We start from the raw sequence: 16408 nt of genomic DNA on the forward strand, positions 1-16408 counted from the left end.
TATAAACTGGGAAACAAAGAAAGATAAAAAGGTAGAGGTAAAAATAAAGTAGAAAAAGAGTTTCCCCAGTCAGGATCAGTCTGAATGATGATATTCATGGGCGGGGGAAGCTCACAGAACGTAGACACTTTTGTCCTATTTTTAGCTCCTCCTTTAGGCCTTTAACTATGGCTTTAGTGTATTTACCACTCAACAAATATTTATTTTATCAAACACTATTTGTATTTACATGCAATATTTGTTATTGTATAGTTCAATGTTTGACATATTGAAAATGAGCAAAATGGCCAAGAGACTCATTGTTAAACACAGTCAAAAACCAAATTAATTGTACTAAATTATCTCAACCTACCTCTTTTATTTTTTTTTGACAAAGTATCTAAAGCAGAATTTGAATCATTCCTTGAATACTCTTACAAAGCATTAGACATAAAAAGGTACACTCCTGGGATCTTTGTCAAAGGAAACCAGGGTTGTTAAGAAGTTGGATCTTATGTTTCAATGAGTATGCAAATGTCAGAACACAGAGAAAGTAAATAGCACTGTTGTAACTAGTACTTCTGAGATTTGAAACTCTCATCTTGGGTAATCTGTTTTCCCAATAACCTTTAGCAAAATGCCAAATTGTACTGAAATCCATTGTATATTAGAAAATAGCTAAGCAAATTTTGATTGCCCTTTTGTTTCAAGAAGGCAAACAGATTATAATTCCAATTTCATATATCTTGATATCTTTAGGCTATATACCACATTTTGTAAAAATTGAGCCACTGCTTTAAAAGTTACAGTGGACTAGCAAGAAGAATCACTAAGCAGGAGGCCCAGTAGGCTGATGAATATAGAAAAAGTGAGGGCTATGTCTCCGTCCAGCCCCAGAATAGGTAAAGGATACCATACATGCCGTCCTCAAATTCAAGAGCTGCCCGCTTGATGATACGTTCCCTTACATTATCTCCAGGTTTACTGGATTTGGTTTTTACATCTTCCTCTTTCCGGACTGATAAACGCTTTAAAATAGACAGAAATAGATTATTCATAGTTGAGTTATACCTTGTATTTTATCACTGCTGAAATATAAAATTTTACTGGAAAAAATTTTAAGTCTCTCCCATTACTACTATGAGGTAAATCTACAATAGAACAGAGAGGTTTTTTTTTTTTTAAAGAATAACATGGGTGGTATTTGATGACAGAAATGTTTTAGAGAAAAAAAAAAAGAAATGTTTTAGAAAGTGAAAGAGGTCAGATTTGTTTGAAGAAGAAGATATACTTGTTGTTTTTTGAAGCAAATAATTCCTGTTACTGTCACATTGACTGCTATTACTATCACTCTTAAGACTTCTGAAACTGAATTCTCAGGTACTCAAGGATTGAACCAGAACAAAGAAAAGGAACAGACCTTGGGACTCTGTTTTTGCAGGGTTGTCAGAATGTTTTTTATGAGGTGTTGCTACTGGCAATTGCATATTTCCACCTGCAGAGTCTAGACTGGTTTTGCTACAAGAGCATCACAGGAATCATAAAAATATCCAGAAACTAGCCAGGAAACTACTTCCATTACTAAATCTCCTTGACATAGACTCTGGTTCCTATTTGCAAATGTCCCACATCTTCTCTCCTGAGACCCCTGACATTAGTATTAAATTGCAAGATGTCTTTGAAACATGGGAGAAGGTATCTCTGTTTGCCTAACATCTCCTACTGGATATCTGTTCTGTTGCTACACTTTAGACAGTTGTGAATCTTGATATCAATTCTGGCCCAGCTGAGCATTCTTCATGCCCTCAGTAGCCTAAGAATACCTCCACTGCTCCTGGAGATTACTGACATAACCTCATATCCACCAGCTACCCAGTGCCTGATGCTAATGGGAATGATGTTCTGGACTTTATGAAGTGCAAAGCATCTTCAAGACAGGTATTTCAGAATAATCAAACACTAAGTGCAGCCAGGCTAAAACCTCAATGCTAGGACAGTCAGTCAAAACTATGCATTGTAAATTAAGAGAGTTACAGAAGACTAGAAGACAGCCTAGAGAATATCATAACTTGGTGATATACACTTTGTAAACACAAGTCACTGTTAGGCTGGACAATAACATAGACAATCATGTCCTCTTAGGATGGACACACGAGAAGCTCCTACTACAATCCAAAGCAAGACTTTCCATTCAGCTCTAATTCCCTATCATCTGGAATGGCCCCAGTGGCACCTCTCTCTGATAATCAGATTCATATATACTAAGCTAAATCAATTACCTCAATCCTTTTCTCATATTTTTCTCCCTTTATAAGGCGATGTACGTAAATCTTCGGAATATGGATGTCTTCTGGGGCAAATGATCCAATATCCACAATTTCTTCAACCTAGGTAAAAAGAAAAAAAATTTAGTGAGAGCTTAAAATGAACATTTTTATTTTTTTAAAAAAGAAGTATATGCATCATTACTTCCAACTTAAGATTGTATATAAAATGTAAAATATATATATAAGGACGCCTGGGTGGCTCCATTGGTCAATCATCTAACTCTTGATTTCTGCTCAAGTCATGATCTTGAGGTTGTGAGATCAGCTGGCATCAGGCTCCACACTCAGGCAGGGAGTGTACTTGGGATTCTCTCTCTCCTCTCCCCCCACCCCTCTCCCAAAGTGCGTGTGTGCACACACATGTAATCTCTCTAATAAATAAATGGACCTTTAAAAAAATAATATAATACACACACACATATATAAATCAAAGAGAGATAAAGTACACTAATCACAGACACTTCTAGACCCACAAAAAAATAAATTCAAATACATGCGTCTGAAAATAAAATACAGAACATAAAGCTCCAGAACTTAGTCTTTGCCTAAAAGAGTCTCAGTTTCAGATTTGTCAAATGTTTTCTCAGTACAGCTGCTTGAACTTTCACAAATTGCAGCTCAAAACTTGAAAGCACATCCCTTAAACCCTGATTTTCAAATTTAATGGGAGATTTATCATATCAAAGACAAAAATCTGTAACAACATCTGCTTGGTCAATTGAAGAGCTTTTTAAATATAGATACAAATGCTATTTGTAACAGTTTTTAATTATTTCTGTTATTAGCTTCCTAGAATCATGATAGAATTGCAACTGCTGAAATAATTTTAAAGACAGATCATTAATTTCAATATGGAAATCTGAAAAGGAAACATTAACTAATAACTAGAAATACTCAATGTAATTAGAATTGAAGTCATTCACAGAGCAAAAGGTCATTTTACAGCAGTATGAAATACTCCAAGTTAGTCTATTTTATAATTCATTAAAAAAAAAGACGAAAAAGAATTTTTATATCAACATAAAAAGAACCTCAGAATAACAATGATCAAGAAAAACTACGGCCAATGTTGTTGGGGTCAAAGAATTATCTTTTTGGTGTCAAGAAAAAATATTATCTTAAAGACTCTTCAGTATATGCCATATATACGCTCAGTTTAGTATATGCCATATCCAAAGCAAAGAATTATTTGCTTAAATAATCTAACTTGTGCAAGGTGAATTACATTAAACATGCCACCTAAACAAATACCTGAAATTACCTCCCGAAATTCTGAGGTCAAGAGGCACTTTTTATGCTATTTTAACCTGTATGCCCATACCATATTCCTCCTCCAATGAAAGAATACCAGGGATTACAAAGGTCATTTTAGTTATTATGCAGTGTTCCCAAATAGCTGGAGGGAGGGGGGGATGCGGTAGATAAAAGCTATCTTCAATGATAATTAGAAGGATCCTAACCAAAATCAAACAAAAACTCCAAATAAGAGTCAGTAAACATGTTGACATCGACGTTGAAATAGTTAACAGAGCTGTAGACGTGCATTCATCTGAGAATGAGTTAGGGGGAAGCAAGGGGACTCCCCATCACTGTAATCTGTATCTTCCCCACCCCCCCCAAGGCTTCTCTATGCTTTGGTATTCCCCACAGGGTGGTTACCAGGTAAAGAGGAGGTGGATATGGGAAATGCAGAGCAGCTAGGCATTACCACACTTCTTCCAGTAGTTGGAACTTTTAGCCAGCAGGGTTTATTCATATTTTTATGCTTATTCAATTCACGCCTTCAAAAAAGTTCTGGACTTTAAAAACTTGTTTATACATGAACTCATTATCCTGAGGATAATGAAGACTTCATATCCTGAGGATACGAAGACTTATTATTCATGAAAATATTGGCCAAAGCATTTGGTAAATAATAATGAGTTGGAAACAACCTAAGTTGTCCACAATAGGATAATGGTAAAATATATATGATACATCCACATGGTAGATCAATACTTTGCTTTCATAATACATAATGACATGTCATAATTTAATGTTTCATAAGATGCAAGATTTTGTACAAATATTTACTAATATGCTCTTTGGCAAAATTGTCTCTATACCTACAAAAAAACTGAAAGGAAATACACCGAAATGCTAATAATTATTATCTCTGGGTAACAGTCCAAGTTATTTTTCTTTCATTTTACTTCTATATCAAAGGGTGGAAAACCTACATATATTTTTTTTAAGATGCAGCAGACATTAAGTAAGGAGTGTCCCAAACTAGAAAATATATTAAGTGGAGGATGTCATAAATTCCTTAATTAGTCAGACATGTACCAAAAGGACATGTAAAAAGAAAACAGGGACTCAAAGAAAAACTGTGGTTTCTAAACTCTAAAAGCACTTACAACATTATAAAATAAATTAAGGCAACTCTTTTTCCTATGCTTTTTATGCTTTTTAAAGATGCTTTCTATGCTTTCCTATGCTTTTCCTATGCTTTTTAAAGATAATATGCATTATTCTCCATGCTGGACGCTGTTCCAAAAGTTCAGGCCCTCATCTCTCTTGCTTGAATTACTACAGCAGCTTCCTAATTGGGTCTCCTTGCCTTTGCCCTTCAGTAGGACAAGAAACATAATGGAAAAGGAAAAAAAAATAGTAATACTTCTCTTAATACAGAAATGCTGATGATAACCAATCACTATTGTCTTTTGATTCCAATAAAGAAAGTTTTGCCAAAAAACACCAAATTAAGACAAAGTTTCCTTACTGAGGGCAATGACATTATGACTTTGACGACAAATAGAGTGAGAGAATGTGTCCTGACAAAAGAACTTAGAAGGAAGCAAGAATCTGGTTAAATGTCATCAGTTCTGTGTTTTGTCATCCTGAGAGAAATGATTTTCCTATTGTAGAAAATACATGTGCAGCATTTGTCCAAACAGTATCAACACTCAACAGCACTGAAAATTTCTATATAAAAATCAAAACTTTCTCAGAGTTGGTTAGCAGAGCTAATAGCAAAGGAAGAAAACATTTGAAGTACAAACCAAAAGAAGGAAACATATGTTTTCAGACAATCTGTGAAGAGTTTAGAAAAAACAGAGAGGCAGAACTATCTTAATAACAGCTATTGAAGGGACTGCAGCCTTCTGTGGTATTGAGTGATTCTGAGGAAGAATCAAGGTGGGGGAAACAGTCTAGTGAAATCAGGTGATAACATGGGAGGTAAAGGAAATCTGAAAAAAAAAAAAAAAAGAGGAATAAAATGAGCTTGTTAAAAAAAAAGTAAAAATAAAAGCCCACAAGAGTACTCACTAACCACGGCAGAAGTGTGCCTCCTGAAATCAGAAGTAGGCAAGACAGAAAATAAAGAACAAAGAAACAGTCTCAGTGCAAAGCAGTGAGCAGATTTAATAAGTGTCCTCAGACAAGATCAAGATGTAGGACAGGTAGCTAAGAACCCAGACTCCTCCCCTGCACTAGGCGTAGTTCTTATGCAGCACCATCTGGTTCATCTAGAAACCCAGACACTTGAGGCTTCTCTAATTAGTACTTGTCTTCAGTCATTAGCAGGAAAATAGAGGCTAGGAAATGTTAATTATTATTGATTTGAACTTTGTTTTAAAAGGCTGCTTTCTCTGCCCTGTACTCTATTTCATAATTCTGAAAAGTTTTATTTTAAAGCTCAGAGGAGGATAAGAATTCATACTTGGGCGACAATGTTTTTGCTTTTACTTGGCAAACATTATTTATAACTCAGGTAAGGGAACAGAGGAGCTGCAAGGCAGTAACTTTCTTATTTTATCTTAGTGACAACCTGAATCTATGATAGACACAAAAAATGGGTCTGACCCTGCAAACCTCACTGTGATACAAGTTGTGGGCTGTTTTTTTTTTGGGGGGGGGGATTACACCGCAGGTTTTTTTGCTGAGTCATTTTAACTTTCAAAACAGGTTAGGAGGAACATACTTCTTTTGCCAAGAAATAAAAAAGTCAACAACAACAAGCAACTAATGTCTATAATCATGAAAAACACTGATCCCAAATTAGGAAAAGCTGTCATACACTACAAAAATGGAAGGGGAAAGCAGTGTGCAATAAGAGAAAACATTACAAGTTAGATTCAGAAATGCTCTGGATGTGTCCAGGTCCAATGAAGAGAAAATGTGGAGAAAAAGGGAGGGGAGCATGTAGGGCATCCTTCCTAAGTATCCAAAGGAGAAAAAAAATTCAGGCAGCAAGAAGGTGCATGCTGTACTAAGTTTCACGCCAGGGATGATATGATTAGTGCAAAATTATAAGATGAAATGACATGGAAGCTAAAAGGCCCTGGTACAAATTATATATGGTCTTAGATATCTATATATAAATGCACAAAAACTGAAAAGATGAGTGGCTATTAACGAATTTGGAACCTTAATAGGCTCCAACCTATTAAGAAAGTTGAACCTTACAACAGAGGTAAATATGATTACATAGTCATTATTGAAATTCGGTTGACTGGATCTCATGCCAATAAGATATTCTACAATGTTCAGCAAAAACAAGCTGACAGAAGAACATGGTACCTCAAGAAAAATATGCACATGCCCGGGAAAACACAGACCTAGTGTTGAAATGCGGTGAAGTATATTTAAAGTGAGTTCAGAAGGAGAAAGAATATCACACTAATGGCCATATAATCAGTGCTCACCAAACTAAAGATGTAGAGGGCATATTTTTAATAGAAATTTCTTGGTTCAGAAACAAGATAGTTATATCATGAGAGACACTAATTATATGAACATCTTCTGTTCATCATATTCCTCTGATAAATTCTGTATTGCCTTCTGACAGGTTCTGTATTTCAGAATGAAGGACTGATAGAAATCAAGATTCTAACGAATAAAGATAACTTGGTAAAGTAGAAATGATGGAAACCCTAAGAAAAAGTCAAAATGTAAAATTGGAATTTGTAATAGACTAGGAATTGAATTCTGGACATACACAGAAATGTATCCTGGTCTTTGAAGAAAAGATTTCAAAAAGTCGAGAGAGAAAAAAAGCAGGATCAAGTGGTCAGAAACTCTAAATGACAAATAGATGTAAGAAACTTTCAAAATCCCTATTCTGACAATATGAAAATGGACCGCCCGACAATAAAGAGAATAGCACATGAAGAAGAGTGTAAGAGGTATAATGTGGATAGCTATGTGTTTCCTCGTTTCTTATGAGAGTTCATACAAAAGAGAGACAAGTATGATCTGGGACAAATGGGAGTTACAAGAAACCTTCAGAAGTGTGTCAAAAGGTACAAAATTGGAATGCGATGAGTCATATCCAAAATGTTACAGATGATGAAAGAGTGGTTTCTGGGGTGATTTTGCTGTTGCTGATGGAGAATTCAGAAATGATAATCAGCACTGCTTGAGACAGATGACAGAAAAAAGGACAGCAGTTCAATTCCATTTTGATCCTGACTTCCCTATCAGGGAAAAGGAAAGGGCAATACTAATACAGCTAAGGAGGAATTGAATTCCAAGAAGAGACAGATTCTCTAAACTAATGCCAGGCCATAGCAAAATGATATCCCAGGATTCTTAAAGGCCTTGAAAATATGGTCACAGAATTAGTCAAGTGAAAAATGGTAGCGATGTTGGCAGATGGAAGGTTCCTTTTCAAAACGGGTTTGGTTCACAATGGTATTCTAAAATGGATTATTAAACAGATAGTCTATAAGGTCATGAAACAAAGACAAGAATATTGTGAGGCACCAGTACAAGTTTCCTCTGGACCATACCATGCAGAATGGCCTGCATTAGTCTGCATATCAGGTTAACACACTGGTAGGCCAGGAGAAAAGCAGTATGTGATTTCACAAAGAACTTGACCAAGTTCCTAACAAAACAGTTGTACAGCCTTAGCAGGGAAATGTGTCCTGGAGACATTCACTTAAAATCCATAAATATGAATTAAGTTCCTACTAGATACAGTAATGAAAAAAACAGGAAGTCTGCTATGATGTGCTGTGCAGATGGGTTGATTAGTACTTGAAGAATCACAGAAGGATTTGATGGCTTGACAAATCCTTAGAAGTCTCCAATGCTGTGGTTTTTAACCTTGGAGGAAACGTGTAGTTCTCCACAAATCTGGTGAAAGCTACAAACAAAAGGTTCCTTATTCATAAAATTCTTCATGAGATTTCAGGGCTTTGGTCCATAAACATCCCCCCCCAACCCTTGGTGGGGTAAGGGGTAAGGTCCCATCTAGTGGGGTAAGGTCTTTGGTCCCATCCTGTTCAACATCTTTATCAAAGCCTTAAGCAAAGAAAGGAAACACATTTCTGAGTCTACTGTGGTAAAAGTAAAGAGTCTCTGTGTAATGGACAATTCTGAACAGAAACATCTCCATCTCTGTCAGAGAAGACAATCTCAGGCCCATGACCTCCCAAGGATTTGGCAAAAGTCTGAATGGCAAAAACAATACTCAAGGAGTCCAAACAGTTTTTTAATGCTCCAGGAAGAGCCTACCCCTAGAGCAACCAATATCTTTATATCAATTGTTATAAAGAGTCAGTTTCTCTTTCTTACAATCAAATGAGTTCTTTTGTGCAATTAAAACAGGGTGCCAAGGTAAAATTGTCTAGTTTAATGGGAAGAACAGTTGTACTTCACCTGATTTGACCATTAGGTTCCTTCATATGGTATATATTATCAAACTACGAAGTACTTTCATTTTTACTTGACATTTTGTGCTCATACATGTTTGCCATGACAGTATGATTTTTCAGTGTAATTTCAGCTCCGTTTTAAAGCCCTACCATTGTTTTTCTGTCTTTTTATAGTCGTATTTTTATTTTTTTAAAAGATTTTATTTATTTATTTATTCACCAGAGACGCAGAGAGAGAGAGAGAGAGAGAGAGAGAGAGGCAGAGACATAGGCAGAGGGAGGAAAAGCAGCCTCCATTCAGGGAGCCTGATGCAAGACTCAATCCTGGGGCTCTGGGATCATGCTCTGAGCCGAAGACAGATGCTCAACCACTGAGCCACCCTAGCCCTACTTTTAAATGATGTTGTTTTGTATGTATTGTGTGTCCTGTAAGCTCCTTTATATCATTTCTGGAATAAAATCGGTAAAAATTAAATAGTACATTTATCAAATTGATACAAGGCCAGAAAAAGAGTGGATACTATTAAGATAGAAATAATACCATCAGCTCTCTAGTGGCTAGGAAAATAAAATGGGCCATTTTAACTGAATGAAATTCAACAGGGAACACATTATGTAAAATAATATCTGGCCTAATAATTTTTTGGAAGAGCAAATTAAAAGGGTTTACCTAAGCACCAGCACAAAAACTACATGTGACAGAAATACCGAAAAAATGCCAGAAAAATATTCCTTTCTCCACTTGTGTCCAGTCTCAGAGTTCAGGATATATACCTTCAACCTAATGTCCCTCATAATAAAATAGAAACAATCCTTCCTTACTATAATGTCTCATTTGAAACATGGTATGAGAAGGAAAATGGATGAAAGCAGTTTGAACTCATTAAAAGGAAAGCTGTACCTAAAAATAGTTTAATTTACTGGAACTATGATTAGCCATGAAATTAATAGGCCATATTGATCAATAAAAATAGGAATATTACTTCATGGACTATCCCAATGGTTTTTGTAGTGGAGACATCATTTTTTAAAAACAAATTTAAATACGGGGCACCTAGTGGCACACTTGGTTAAGTGTCCAACTCTTGGTTCCAGCTCAGGTCATGATCTCAGGGTTGTGGGATTGAGCCCCACATTGGGCCCCATGCTCAGTGCAAAGTCTGCTTAAGATTCTCTCTCCCTCTCCGTCTGCCCGCTCCCCAATCCGCTCATGCTCTCTCTAAAGTAAATGAATCTTAAAAAATTAAGATGAAAAAATTTAAAAGTATTCTTTTCATTTTCATCCAATCTAATACCATATCCAAACAGTCTAGTCCATGCTGATTTTTTTGCTAGCATTTTTAAAAAATTTGATCAAAAATGCCCATCTTCACTAAGTATGTGATTTAATAACATTCAGGCAGTATTATAAATATCCAAATTGTATTTGTCATATATTCTTCTAAAAGGAAATTTTATTAGGGCTATAGCAAATCCAGAGAAGTAATTAAAAAGAGTACCTCTACCCAGAGGAATTAAAACACTTCTAACACATTCATTCAAAGCACCAGTCTTATCTACAATACTAAGGAAAAAAATTACACCATTATCACATACCCCAAGGAAAGCAGGGAGACATGATATAATTAAAAGAATCAAACTAGGAACACTTTTCAATGAAGAGAGTTATGGAGAAACAGGAATAGAAAGAAAGTCTGTGTTGGGTTTTTACAGCCACTGAAAAACTGCCTATTAGTGATGCCAAACCAACTAAAACTTTGAAAGTCTTTAAGACTGTTGTTTCCTTCAATTTGGGGCTGTTAATCATCCTTGGAGCTTTTCATAATGTAAGAACTCAGTATTTAACACATAAACTGCAAAGCAGAATTGGGTTGAACTCTAGCATTTCCAGAACACAGTTTCTGGTTGCTTAATCTAGCAGAAACTAGAATTTACCTTGTGAATGACTCAATAATTCCTAAATTTAAAATCCTTTACCATGTGGATAGAGCAAGAGATTTTTTTTTCATTTTACCTTTTAAATGTTCTCTATATGTTTTCATTTCTATAAAGCAGTAAGCAAAATAGAATCCTATTTAATTTCATTAAAAATGTTAAAATGCCATGTTTCTTTTCCCCTGATTTAGTATAAGAAAGGTAGACATAAGATGCAAAACTAAATGAACTTCAAAACAAGATACCTTTCCCACCCCATGAGTTTAATTTCTAAAACTAGATCTCTAAGTCCTAAATAAATTCAAACATATTCATCACATTCTCAGCTGTAATATTAGTAATCAAAAAACAAAAAGCAGTAACAACAATGGCCATTTCCTTCATACAAACAGCAGGTACACACAATCAGTTTTATGGCTGGTATCATTTGGTTCCAGTTTTTTCCTACAAAAAAATTTCCTCTAGTCATCACTAGGAAAGCAGAGCCAGTACTGCCTCCAATATCATCATTCACTGAAATGACTGAAACACCTATGGTGAATGAAGCTGATGAACTCCCAAATCTAAAACATCTTTTTGGCACGTACAGCTCATCCCTGAAACTCAACAACATATTGAAAACTTAAGAAATGATAACTTAAAGAAGCACCTTCATCTTTTAGACAGAATTTCTCCCCATTAAAGACAAGTGGCTATGGTTGATAATAAACAGTAATTTGTTGGTGCCAATATTTTGTAAGAGATTGATTTTGTCCATGTAATTCTAATGCTATGTATTTTACTGATTTCTATACTTAAAAAACAAGGAGACAACAGAGAATGATACAGACTTGGGGTCAGAAGACGTAAATTCTGGTTTTAATTATCAACTAATGTCATTTAGCAGTGGTTCTTATGTGAACCCTGTAAGGTCATTTCATCTCCAAAATGTTAAAGTTGAGTTTTAAATGATGTCTAATATTCTTTCCAGCCTTTATATGTTGTAACTCTACATTAGTTCCTGGATGTGCTATAAAAAGACCCAGAAGTATGGAAATTAATGTATCTTTTTAATTACTCTAGGTTGTTGAACACTAAATCATCCCCCTCTTACCGGATGTACTTTGTTAAATGCAACACATGATTTTAATTCCATGCCACTTAGTATACCTTCAATACTCCTCCATACTTGCATGTTTGCTGTGCCAATTCTCACCTGAGTAAACAGGCAGTTGCATTCACAAGACCAGTTTATTTGCCACCAATTGATAACCCTCTACATATCTAGTTAACTACCATAAGGCTTGTTCTGCTTTAACTGCATAATAAAAGGCTATTGAATGAGACACGCTATCTATCCCAGGCAGCATTAAAAGGCACACCTTGAGATAAAATGATCCCAGGGAAGCCAGAGGAAGCTAGTCACAGTAAAAGGAAAGGAATTACAGAACAGCTGGCAGAAGATTATCAAGTCTCTCAATTCAGGGCCTGACAAAGGCCTCAAATATAAAGCTGTCAGGAAGAACCACTGAGTCTAAGGCATTTTTGCTTCCTTAGACCACAGCAGGATAATGATGCCAATCAAGTAGAATGTGGGCAGAACACTTCTAAGCCTGCAAAGCAATGCTCATATTTTAAAATTGCTGACTCAGTGACTCAAACATCATTTAATGAGGATCTAATATGTGCCAGGCATTGTGCCAGGCGCTGGGGATACAAAGATGAGTAGGACAAGGTCCCACAAGGCACTCCCAGTCTAATGAAAGAGACAAGTAAACAGCTAATCACAGTACTGCATGGTGATAAATGCTACCACAGAGGGAAAGCTCCACTCAGGAAGCAGAAAAGTGGAGAGGGCATTTCTGACAGAAGAGATGGCAAGAGTGAAGTCCTGGAGCCAGGAAAGAACATGATCTGGGGAAATGCGGCAAGAGGGTACCGATGAAGAGATTTAGGGCATGCAGGAATGGGAATGGCAAAAAGAAGTCTGAAAATTTTATTTTATGAGATGAGGAACCTAATTTTGGAAAAGCTATCAGAAGTGGCAACAGCTATCTTGAACAAAAAAGAAATGTGATTTCCTTCGTATTTCAAAAAACTCACCAGAGTGTTCACCTTGACTAATATGTTGCTAGGACAGTTTCTTTTGAATACTGTGGCTTCTCTCCAGAAAATAAATTTTTAACAACTTGGCAATTACATCCTCTCACTTTTATTAATTTTTGGTTCTGCACCTGGATTTTCTAGGAGCCTATAGTAAAAGGCCACTGGGAAATCTGAATATATTCTAATTTTAGAAGGCTGCCATATGCTATATGCTAAAACTACAATAATGATACATGCTGAAACACGTTTATAAGAAATATAACCAATAACACAAAAGGAGTCAATGAGTAATATTTATCACTTTTCCTCTCACACAATTCTTACTTAAATCATTTCTGTAAGCCATGACTTTAAAATGCCTTCTTTTTAAAGCTATACTCTTGAACAAGAAAGATTAGGAGACTAACTCCTTTAAAAAAAAAAAAAAGCAGCTAATTTTTAAAATGAAACAATCTTGCATAAGCCCTAATTATCACTTCAGTATTTGTAGACGAGATCTATATTTGAGGTGGAAAAAATAACATTTTTTGACAAGGTCTCTGGAAAGAGTGAGGAAAGCCACTATTATTTTAATAGGAGTGACTTTAAAATCACAAGCTAAAGTCTTAACACCAACATGGAATAAATCAATAAGTAGGTCAAAAGTTGTTAGGTAAACTAAAGCAGAAAATAAAATTAGTAAAAGGAATCTTTGTCCTTTCTTGCAATAAGACAGTTTTGTAAAAGTATCCCTTAGGTCAGCCATACTATGCCTTGCTATTCAATAATCTTTGGGAGAGGATATCATAGGTAAAGATTTCTAACATAATATAATGGTTTTGGAATTTCCTCTGGCCTTTTCTTGCCTTCCTTTTCTCAACAGAATCTATGTCCTCATTTGCAGCAAGACGATTTTGTGGGAAATCATGACCATAAGTTTTATAGAGCTGTCTCAAAACAGTGAATCAACAGAGCACTTGACTCACACCTTATTTTAGGAATGGGTTCGGTCTGTGGGTATAGCTGCCAATCATGGTTACGTCTAATGGCCTTATCCATCTTTACTTCCATAACTGAATTACTGCTGTGGGTTCAATGCTCTTCCTTTTCTAGTTTACCAGCTAGAGCCAATCAAGTTCTTCCCTAGCATGGAGCAGCGGAAGATGCCCCCAGGAAGCTGGGTTCAAACCCACAGAGCTTAGTTTCAGATGACACATCAACCACAACCTTGCACTCCCTCTTCTTCCCTCATACAATTCTTCACTAAGTAGGAGATTCAAGAACCTAGAGATGAAATACCAGAGCTATCCTCATTAAAATAATGACAGCAATACCTACAACACATAAAATCACAAAATAAATATAAATAGCCAGAAAATACTCAACTTCCCTAGTCATCAGAGATAAATTAAAACCAGAGGGCAGCATTTTTTACCTAGCAAGTTATCAAACTAATTTTAAGTATAATATCATGTTGTCAAGAATGGTTCAAAAGTGATACTTTTATATGTCACTATGGGATCACTGAAATTCCCAGATCTGTGGTTTGGTGTCTACCATTAATGTGGGGAACTTCTCAGTCATTATTGCTTCAAATATTTTTTTCTATTCCTTGTTCTTTTTTCTTCTCAATTTGGTATTCCCATTACACAAGTTACATCTTTTATAATTGACTCAGTTCTTGGATATTCTGTTCTATTTCATTCCTTTTTGTCTTTGCATTTCAGTTTTGGAAGTTTCTCTTGACATTTTTTCAGCTCACTAATTCTTTCCTTGGCTATGTCTAGTCTATTAATGAGCCCATCAAAAGTATTTTTCATTTCTGTCAGAGTGTTTCTGACTTCCAGCATTTCTTTTTGATTCTTTCTTAGCATTTCCATCTCTCAGCTACATTATCCATGTTCTTGCATACATTGTCCTCTTTTTCCATTAGCACCCTTAGAATATTAGTCCTACTTGTTCTAAGTTCCCATTCTAGTAATTCCAACATCTGTACCATATCTAACTTTGTTTCTAATGCTTGCTTTCTCTTATCAAATGTTTTTTGCTATTAACATGCCTTATAATTTTGGGTTTCCAACAAAAATTGTTGGAAACCATACATGATTACTGGGTAAAAGAAACTGAGATAAATATGCTCTCAATGTCAGGTTTTATGGTGAGCTAGCTCAGGATTAAGCTGTGCTTACTGTTTGCTGTAGCAGTAGGTGTCAGAGGCTAAATTTTTCAGCAATGTCCTTATTTTTGTCTCCTCTGTTGTTTTGGATTTTCCTAGAGACTTCTTAAATGAGGTCTGAGACAAGAAGATCTTTTATATCTCCCTATCATGATATAGGAGCTCTGCTGTGCGGTAGCCATGGTGACCACCACCATGGTGAGGGGGACAGGGAAACATCTATAGTTTTGTGTTTAGGTCTGTCTTCTAGTGAGCCTTTGCCCCCTGCCCCACTAGTGTGACTTTCACTAGTGCTTCTCAGTTTTGTGGTTTCTCCCTCAAGTGAAACAGGAAGATGAGAGGAGAGCAGGGTTAGGTATTCCCCTTCCCACACCAGAAGGCTACTTTTCCTCAAGTCAGTTAGGCTCGGCTCTGGTGAAAAAGTTTCTCTTGAAGGCAGGCCTTAAAAGAATATAGTAAGAATGCTCTGGGTGTATTTCAATGTGGCTACTTCCCCCTCCTCCCACCAGAAGCACAGAGAGATTTTTCTCCAATCTCTATTTTAAGAATCTGCTAGAGAGCCTAGAGGTAAAACCCAAGAAAGTGTACCCCACCAACTCAAGGTGCAAGATGGGGCCACCAAAAATTTTTAACTCTCAAGTTTGAACCTCCAGCAATTCATCAATTAGTTTAGGGTTTCCTATCGCAGTGTTGGTTCCCTCAGAGATTTCTGTCCTGGGCAGAAATAGTATGAAATAGTATGCTATGATTCTCTGTTTCAGCCTGTTGTCCCATTTTGGAGCCAATGGCTTTCCTTGCAACCTCAATTCCCTGATCAATCTATAAGAAACACTGGTTGATTTTTAGTTTGTTCAGTTTTTTCCTATTATGAAGACAGGCCCGGTGACTTCTATGCTCCTTAGATGCCAGACCAGAAACTGGAAGTACCTACAGTAGTCCCTCCTTATTCATGTGGGATATGAACTAAGAATCTCAGCAGATGTATGAGACTGAGAACAGTATCAAACCCTATATATACTATGGTTTTTTTCTATATATGCTTACCTATGATAAGCCTAATTTATAAATTAAGCATAGAAAGAGATTAATAACTAGTAATCGTATAGAACTATGACAATATGCTATAATAAAGGTTATGGGAATGTGGTCTTTCTCTCTCTCTCTCTTAAAATATCTTATTGTACTGTATTCACTTCTTCTTGGGAGGATATGAGATGATAAAATGCCTACACAGGAACACGAAGTGAGGTGAATGGTGTAGGCGTTTTGATGTAGTTAGGCTC

At 36.1% G+C, this 16408-nt stretch overlaps 1 protein-coding gene across 1 annotated transcript in view; it reads right to left on the bottom strand.

Moving 5' to 3' along the window:
• OXCT1 (3-oxoacid CoA-transferase 1) overlaps positions 1-16408 on the bottom strand; it is a 124959-nt gene that overhangs the window by 64279 nt on the left and 44272 nt on the right. Inside the window, exons 8-9 of the mRNA XM_055325101.1 lie at positions 2259-2366; positions 893-1007 (exon numbers count right to left, since the gene is read on the bottom strand). Coding sequence (XP_055181076.1) covers positions 893-1007; positions 2259-2366 — 223 coding nt within the window. The remainder of the gene's footprint in view (positions 1-892; positions 1008-2258; positions 2367-16408) is intronic.

Source organism: Nyctereutes procyonoides, unplaced genomic scaffold, assembly GCF_905146905.1.
Source record: "Nyctereutes procyonoides isolate TBG_1078 unplaced genomic scaffold, NYPRO_anot_genome, whole genome shotgun sequence".
Taxonomy (NCBI): Eukaryota; Metazoa; Chordata; class Mammalia; order Carnivora; family Canidae; genus Nyctereutes; species Nyctereutes procyonoides.